This window comes from Electrophorus electricus, chromosome 7 (assembly GCF_041902795.1).
Source record: "Electrophorus electricus isolate QZ-2024a chromosome 7, ASM4190279v1, whole genome shotgun sequence".
NCBI lineage: Eukaryota > Metazoa > Chordata > Actinopteri > Gymnotiformes > Gymnotidae > Electrophorus > Electrophorus electricus.
In genome coordinates this window covers 34,820,001-34,827,500 of record NC_137503.1, presented here as the reverse complement: position 1 = coordinate 34,827,500, position 7,500 = coordinate 34,820,001, and the positions used below count along the sequence as shown (strand labels likewise).

The 7,500-nt window shown below is 42.3% G+C and overlaps 2 protein-coding genes across 8 annotated transcripts in view; both read left to right on the top strand.

Annotated features, from left to right (window-relative positions):
- rxrgb (retinoid X receptor, gamma b) overlaps window positions 1-1,672 on the top strand; it is a 36,951-nt gene extending 35,279 nt beyond the window's left edge. For 4 of the 6 annotated variants that reach the window (XM_081716951.1, XM_081716954.1, XM_081716953.1 and 1 more), the window contains 2 exons: window positions 421-526; window positions 1,249-1,672. In XM_081716951.1, the coding sequence (XP_081573077.1) occupies window positions 421-526; window positions 1,249-1,429 (287 nt within the window). In that variant the 3' untranslated portion in view covers window positions 1,430-1,672. Of the gene's footprint in view, window positions 1-420; window positions 605-1,219 lie in introns of all 6 variants that reach the window. The other 2 variants (XM_081716952.1, XM_081716955.1) reach the window with 2 other exon arrangements.
- Window positions 1,673-2,037: 365 nt separating this feature from the next.
- Window positions 2,038-7,500, top strand: part of lmx1a (LIM homeobox transcription factor 1, alpha) — a 20,339-nt gene continuing 14,876 nt past the window's right edge. Inside the window, exons 1-3 of one of the 2 annotated variants that reach the window (XM_081717367.1) lie at window positions 2,038-2,098; window positions 2,801-2,850; window positions 3,140-3,320. In XM_081717367.1, coding sequence (XP_081573493.1) covers window positions 2,802-2,850; window positions 3,140-3,320 — 230 coding nt within the window. In that variant the 5' untranslated portion in view covers window positions 2,038-2,098; window position 2,801. Of the gene's footprint in view, window positions 2,099-2,191; window positions 2,428-2,800; window positions 2,851-3,139; window positions 3,321-7,500 lie in introns of those variants that run through there. The other variant, XM_035524411.2, reaches the window with a different exon arrangement.

The window sequence follows — 7,500 nt, the reverse complement described above, 5'->3', positions numbered from 1 at the left end:
ATTAGTGTATTTAAGCCCTGTGTTGTCTTACCCGGTTTGTCAGTTATTTTGTGTTCTTTGTGGTTCTTGTCAGCTACAGATTGTCCTCTTGTTTGTGTGGGTGTTTGCGGTTGAGTTTTCTAGTTTACCTCCCCAGTGTTCCATGTTGTCTCACATTTGGTTTCTATTATTTGGTTTTGTTTGTACATTCCTTTGCTTCATTAAAACCCTCCCCGTCTTGTTCAGCCCCCGCATGTGCACATTACAGTGCATTATACTTCAGATCAATCTGATTGCATCATATTTATCAGAGTTCGATACTTCTGTGAGGTACTGAATAGTAAGAAGTCAGCCATCTTGTGCGGACTAGGCTGCTACGACGTGCTCGTCTGCGGTGAGAGTGAGCGTGTGCAATTCTCTCTGTCTTCCCTGTATTTACAGATGCCAAAGGCCTGTCCAACCCCACCGAGGTGGAGAGTCTCCGAGAGAAGGTGTACGCCTCGCTGGAGTCCTACACCAAGCAGAAATATCCTGACCAGCCCGGGAGGTGCAGCACCACCTTCAGACCTCCACCCTTATCCACCCTGATCGTAGCCTCCACAGCAATAGGTTCACACTGCTAGGGGTCAGTTCACACTGCCCAGATCATTGTTTGCATGCAGACACTCAGGTAATCGTCCAGATTGGCTGTTTGCATTCAGTTATGATTCAGTTTGACTTCAAGACACTTGAATCTTTTTTTTTCCCCCATCACTGGTGTGGAAACATTTATGTTTAGAGCATTTAGCTGACACTAAATCGACTTACAAACTGATCTTACAGTTCTGATTGTACACAGCTTGAGTAGTTGAGGTTTAAGGGTTTTGCAACAGTGGCAAGTAGACAGTGGTGTGGCTTGAACTGGCAACCTTCTGATTATTAGTCCAGTACCTTCACCACTGAGACTCCACTGAACACCGGAAACGGTTTTGTACCTCAGTTCCTGTGTTCCTGTGTTTGAGATGTTGACAGTATCGGTGAATGAAGGCTACTGGGAGCTCCTCCAGCTGACGACACACACGACTGCTGTCTCCGTCTCTGTCCGCTGTACCCAAACACTTATCCAGATTCTCAGCTTTAGAACAGCTGCATCTACCCCTAATATTCAGTTCATTAAGAATGCGAAAGAGCAAATGAAACTGAGCGTGAAATCCACCATGACCGTGTGTGTGCGTGCGTGTGTGTGCGCATGTGTTGTCAGGTTTGCTAAGCTCCTACTACGTCTTCCAGCGCTGCGCTCCATTGGACTGAAGTGTCTGGAGCACCTGTTCTTCTTCAAGCTCATTGGAGACACGCCGATAGACACCTTCCTCATGGAGATGCTGGAAGCGCCACACCAGATCACATGACACCAGCCCCGCCCACTAACAGTTTTCCATTATTTCTCTTTTTTGTACATACGCCCTTGTAATAATTGATATAATGATGAAGCTGAGTGAGTAAATACACTTCCTATTTTATAGCAGGCACAACTGATTACTGATGGGAGACATTTGTAGGGGAGCGGGTCGGGGTGGGATGGTCTCCAAGTTCAATGTCAAAATAAATTGTAATAGATTTGTTTTTAAAAGAAATTTCTCTTTGTAAATAGACAATTTGAAGTGTCCATTCTAACAGCAAAACAATGCAATAAAGAACATTTATTTTATTCGAACCATTACGTTTTTTATGCTGTCTGAATAAATTATTTAAATATACACCGGGGCTTTTATTATTTCTACATGAAACGGCATGTTAACGAATCTTGATCGATGCGACATGCTACGTGTGCGACGTTCGCGTTCATTAACGGCGCAAGTCCGTTTCGACCGGTAGATGGCGATGTTCGGCAGCTTTAACAGGCGTTGGTAATTGGCCATATTAACAATTACAGCAACTTTATAGACAAAAGAAAGTGATTGAAATGGTGATGTTGTGCAGCAGTCAAGCGCAGACATGTGCAGCACTAACGTAACTGGTCCAACAAGACCGGCACGTTCACACCTGCACAGGTTATTACTGCGCGCCCGAGCTCGTGCGCTTACTTCTGCGCAGAAGGCGTCAGAATCTAAAACCCACGCGGACAGCTGATTTAAAACAAGTAAGGTACAGTGTTTATTAATGTAGTCTTTTTCTTTATCTCTTTCCTCAAACGGCACAACATAAAACGAAATTCAGTAGGCGTTGAATTATTTTAATGATATGATAAAAAGTGAGAAATAAAATGATGACCGATACTTTAGGTTTAGCAAATCTCAGAGGTTAAATCAGAGGTGGCTAGCGCGCTGTCCAGGGCGGGAGCGCGCGGGAGGGGAGGACAATGCTGAGACAGCCTCCGTAGGCAGCGCGCGCAGGTGCTCGCGCGCTCAGCGCTCTCTTTGAATTCGTTAAAATCGCTTTCAGGTGAACTCGAAGCGCTTTTCATGCACGGTGAGTTATAAAATCTTATATTCTATATATGCATATTGATGTCCAACTTTTACAGCGCACAGAGACGTGTTGGGCAGCTCAGAGAATGCTCTTACTGAACGTGCAGGTTGTTTAGTTTTATGACGTTGCTAAACGTGAACATGCATCGGCATATCATGACTGCAAGTTTGTGAAGCACCTAATAACCTAAATAAACTTAAATGCATTCAAGGCTCTCCGTCTTATGGCCAAATAAACCGGGCTAATCAAATAACTATTTCTAAATTTTGAATATCTGTATGACTTCTGTTATTTTTTATTAGGTGTACGTTGCTTTAGGCCTGATCAGAAAAGCTCAGTTGTTTCGTAAATATTGTGATAATTTCCTTTTCAGAATGTGTGTTGTGAAGATCATGGAGGAAGGCAATTTCGCAACTTTACCTGGTAAACCAAACGAAGTCATTTGCGCATATGTTCATGTATTCATGCTCTTCTCGTTATTGGTGTGTATTAATGAAATACTAGCTAATATTGTTGTCAGGTTTCAAACTGTGTTAAACCACTTCGCAAAAAAAGTCAGAAAAACTCAGGTAGTCTCGACAGACTACTGCACGTGTGTTTTACACCTAGGTTACTTGAGATAACCTGCATATCTATTTTATTTAAAATAGTTTTATCATACTTGTTATGTCATTCTTCAGAACAGACGTGTGTGACTTACTTTTCCGTGCAGGTACTGCGCAAACACCTGTGTGTGAGGAATGTCAGCGTCCTATTCGGGATAGGTACCTGCTCCGCGTGCAGGACGGCCTATGGCACGAGCGATGCGTGAGCTGTGCAGAGTGCCAGCAACCGCTGCAAAATACCTGTTTTCTGCGAGGCAAGAAACTCTACTGCAAACGAGACTACGAGAAGTAAGACATAGATTCATTTCTATGCGAGTTGAAAGCATTGTTTTAAACGTTAGAATTTTGCGTTTTCCTGTGTCCACACACAAGTCCTTCAGCAGTTTAGGGTATCGCGTGTCCGATTAAAGTGAATATTAATTTCATCACCAGGATTTATTTTTTATGTTGTTCTCTTTACTTCCATATACCCAATTTACCAAAAATAAGACAGTTAAAGTAGGGGAACAGGCCATTTCTGTACATCTGATAGTCGCCCCTGATTTCCGCTCCTTGGCCCCGACGACGAGAAGTCCTGCTCGTGCGCTACAAGTCTGTTTCTCGTGCGTGTCGTGTGTGGTGGAGCCACCGCCCTCGAGGCGAGACAATAGATTCACTTTTACAGGACGTGTTGCTTGTTTTTATAAGGTAGATTATAAGGCAATGTTAAAAAATAAAATGTTAAAATTGAAAAAATATTGAGTTTAATTTATTACAAGTTTAATTTGTTTCATATTAACTTCATATTAACAACTGGTTCACAAAAGTCAATGGTGCATAATAGTCTGGTGTTTATATAAATAACAATTAATTTTAATGTTTTTGTATGTAAACAAATGGATCTTAATCTGTTTGGTGTGCAGTTCAAAATCGTTATGATTTCAATTCTATCATAATATAATAATAATATAGCACAGAACTAGGGTCAGTAAAGCAATTATTAATACCCAGATTAATGTGTCTTCTGAGGATGACGTTGTTTACAGAACCATAAATCGAAATCACTTGAAGGACATGGAAAAAACACGTTTTCACTTTCAAGAAAAAGAGTTTCAGTTCATGTTTAAATTTGAGTGTAACAACACTTTTATTTTATTTTAAAATGACTGCATGATGTCACCTCCATTTTCGTGATCTACACTTTTTCTGAATTTATTTTACATTCTCCAATAGCACGTGATCTAGTCGCTCAACAAATTAGACTTGAAATGTCATTTTTGTAAGAGAACTTAATCGGTCAAGAGGTGCAGCAGTTCGGGAGACATTTGGAGGCGTGAACTTCGATTCGATCGTATTGATCATAATAGTGTTGGTTCATGGGAACCGAAAAACTGAGCAATTTCAGCAGTTTCACCTGGTCTGTTTTATTTTATATTCTAGTAGATCTGTTCTCACACCTGGTCTGTTTTATTTTATATTCTAGTAGATCTGTTCTCACACCTGGTCTGTTTTATTTTATATTCTAGTAGATCTGTTCTCACACCTGGTCTGTTTTATTTTATATTCTAGTAGATCTGTTCTCACACCTGGTCTGTTTTATTTTATATTCTAGTAGATCTGTTCTCACACCTGGTCTGTTTTATTTTATATTCTAGTAGATCTGTTCTCACACCTGGTCTGTTTTATTTTATATTCTAGTAGATCTGTTCTCACACCTGGTCTGTTTTATTTTATATTCTAGTAGATCTGTTCTCACACCTGGTCTGTTTTATTTTATATTCTAGTAGATCTGTTCTCTAGTGTCTGGTGAAGTTTGCAGTTATTTTGCTTGTGACATTTGCATCATATTATGTATGTGCATTGCACTTTTTGCATAGACTAGTTTTTCAGGATAGAACTTACACATCTTTGCCAGTTTCCGTGTGTGTGTGTGTGTGAGAGTGTGGTGTGTGTGTGTGTGTGTATGTGTGTGTGTATGTGTGTGGGGTTGGGAGACTTGGCAATGACTTCCTGGAAGACAAGGTGACTATAGGAAGAAGGGTCACAGTGGACTGAGGAATGTGTGCAAGCTTACACACACACACACATACACACACACACACACACACACACACACACACACACACACACACACACACACAGGATGAAAGCCAGACCTCAACAGCACTACTGTCACATTGTCAAGATGTGTTAAATTAGCAGGACCCATCGGTGTGGTAACTGCAAGCTGGGGACAGCATATGGCCATGTCAACACAGTGTACACACCTCCTACTGACCCTCACACACTCGCACACACTCACGCACCCACTCACTCTCCCTCACACACACCCTGCTGAACCTCACACACACCCACTCACTCTCCTTCACACACCCCCTACTGATTCTCATACACACTCACCCTTCCTCACACACATACACGCATTCTAACCTGAAAACACAAGAACTTGAATTGCATTGGACAATGCAAGAGTTAGGGTTAGGGTTATGGTTAGTTAAGGTAGGGGTTAGGGTTAAGGTTAAGGTTAAGGTTAGGGTTACAGTTAGTTAAGGTAGGGGTTAGGGTTAAGGTTAAGGTTAAGGTTAAGGTTAGGGTTAGGGTTAGCGTTAAGGTTAGCATTAAGGTATAGGGTATAGGATATAGGGTTATGGTTAGGGTTAGAGTTAGCAGTATGGGTAGAGTTAGTTAGGGTTAGGGGTTAAGGTTAAGGTTAGGGTTAGCGTTAAGGTGTAGGTTATAGGTTTATGGTTAGGGTTAGGGTTAGAGTTAGGGGTATGTGTAGGGTTAGTTAGGGTTAGGGGTTAGTATTAGCGTTAAGGTGTAGGTTATAGGTTTATGGTTAGGGTTAGGGTTAGAGTTAGGGGTATGGGTAGGGTTAGTTAGGGTTAGAGGTTAGGGTTAGGGTGCTCTTCTACAGCCAGGGTTTGCATTCAGATTCAATTCAAATCCCTGCTAATGCTGTTTGAAAATGAAGATATTCACAGATTTATGGGAAATATGTCCATATGTGGAATGTCTTGATTGTAAGCATCCTTAGGTACTGAGAAAGGTGCAATATGTGTTAATCATAATAATAAAGTTTTGTCCATTCAGCTCTTTCTGATATACATACACACACATAAACACATACACATGCATGCACACATCATCACACACACACGTGGGCCATGAGATAAAGTGATAATGATGGCAAAATTACCACTGAGCCTTTAATAAGAGTACTGCAGCAGGCTGTGAAACTGATGGAGTCTTTAGGAAGAACAACTGAACAGAGTTGGCCATATGCTCAGGGTACTGGAGATCTTTGAGGAGGGGGAGAGTGTGTGTGAGAGTGTGTGTGAGTGTGTGTGTGTGAGTGTGTGTGTGTGAGAGTGTGTGTGAGAGTGTGTGTGAGAGTGTGTGTGTGTGTGAGAGTGTGTGTGTGTGAGAGTGTGTGAGAGTGTGTGTGTGTGAGAGTGTGTGAGTGTGTGTGTGTGTGAGTGTGAGTGTGTGTGTGAGTGTGTGTGTGTGAGACTAGGTCTCAGCCTCTACCTTGTGCTGAGGCATCTGGTTAGTCTTATGGCCACTGTTGTCTCAGTCCCTCTCCGGGGTGCTGCTCATCCAGTCGTGAGCTGATATGACCCGACAAATTAGCCCCATACGCAGCGCCCCAGCGCCCACAGCTCCGCCCACAGCCCCGCCCACAGCCCCGCCCATAGCCACGCCCACAGCCACCGCTAGTGGGTCAGTTGGTGCCACCACAGTGCTGCTGGTACTGATTGAGCTCCGAGTAGCCACATCGACGTCTACTCACATGAAGAAGCCCCAGGGGGCAACAGGGAGAGGCTCGGGGCAATAAGACTAGAGAACACCCTCCGGCTATATAAGCATGATGATCTGTTCAGGGGAAAGGAAGTGTTGAGTAATGAAATTAAGTTAAAAACAACAACAATAACAACAACATAATAACATGCATTCCCTTTTAGGGAGTGTAAACACATTGATTAATGTCAATTTAATGCAAGTTTTATTGTATTGTATTGTATTTCAGGTGTGACTTTTACTCATTTGACTTGAGTTATAATTAAATATGAAACAGTTCTGTTTAGTTGCAGTTTGATAGTCCAATAGAAATATGGCAGCCCAACACCCATCCACCCGGTGTGGCACGCTCTGTGACCCTCTCTGAATCAGCAGCAGATACCGAGGCTTCGGACGGCTCGTGGCTCGGCTCGACACCTTTTCACGATCGAATCTGTGTGCGTCAATTGTTATAAGAATATCTTACGGGATTACACTTCATGGTCTATCGTCTGTCCCTGCTAAACCTACAATCGGTGTTCAAAAGCGTTTTTCGTATCTTTAACGAAGAGGTTACCTACAGTGCGTGAGTCCAATATACCAATGAACTAGAATACTGCAGAAATACAGGGATCAATGCTGATCACTAGAAGTGCAAAATACATATAAGCTCTATAACAGACAACAATCAATGCAATAAACAAGTACT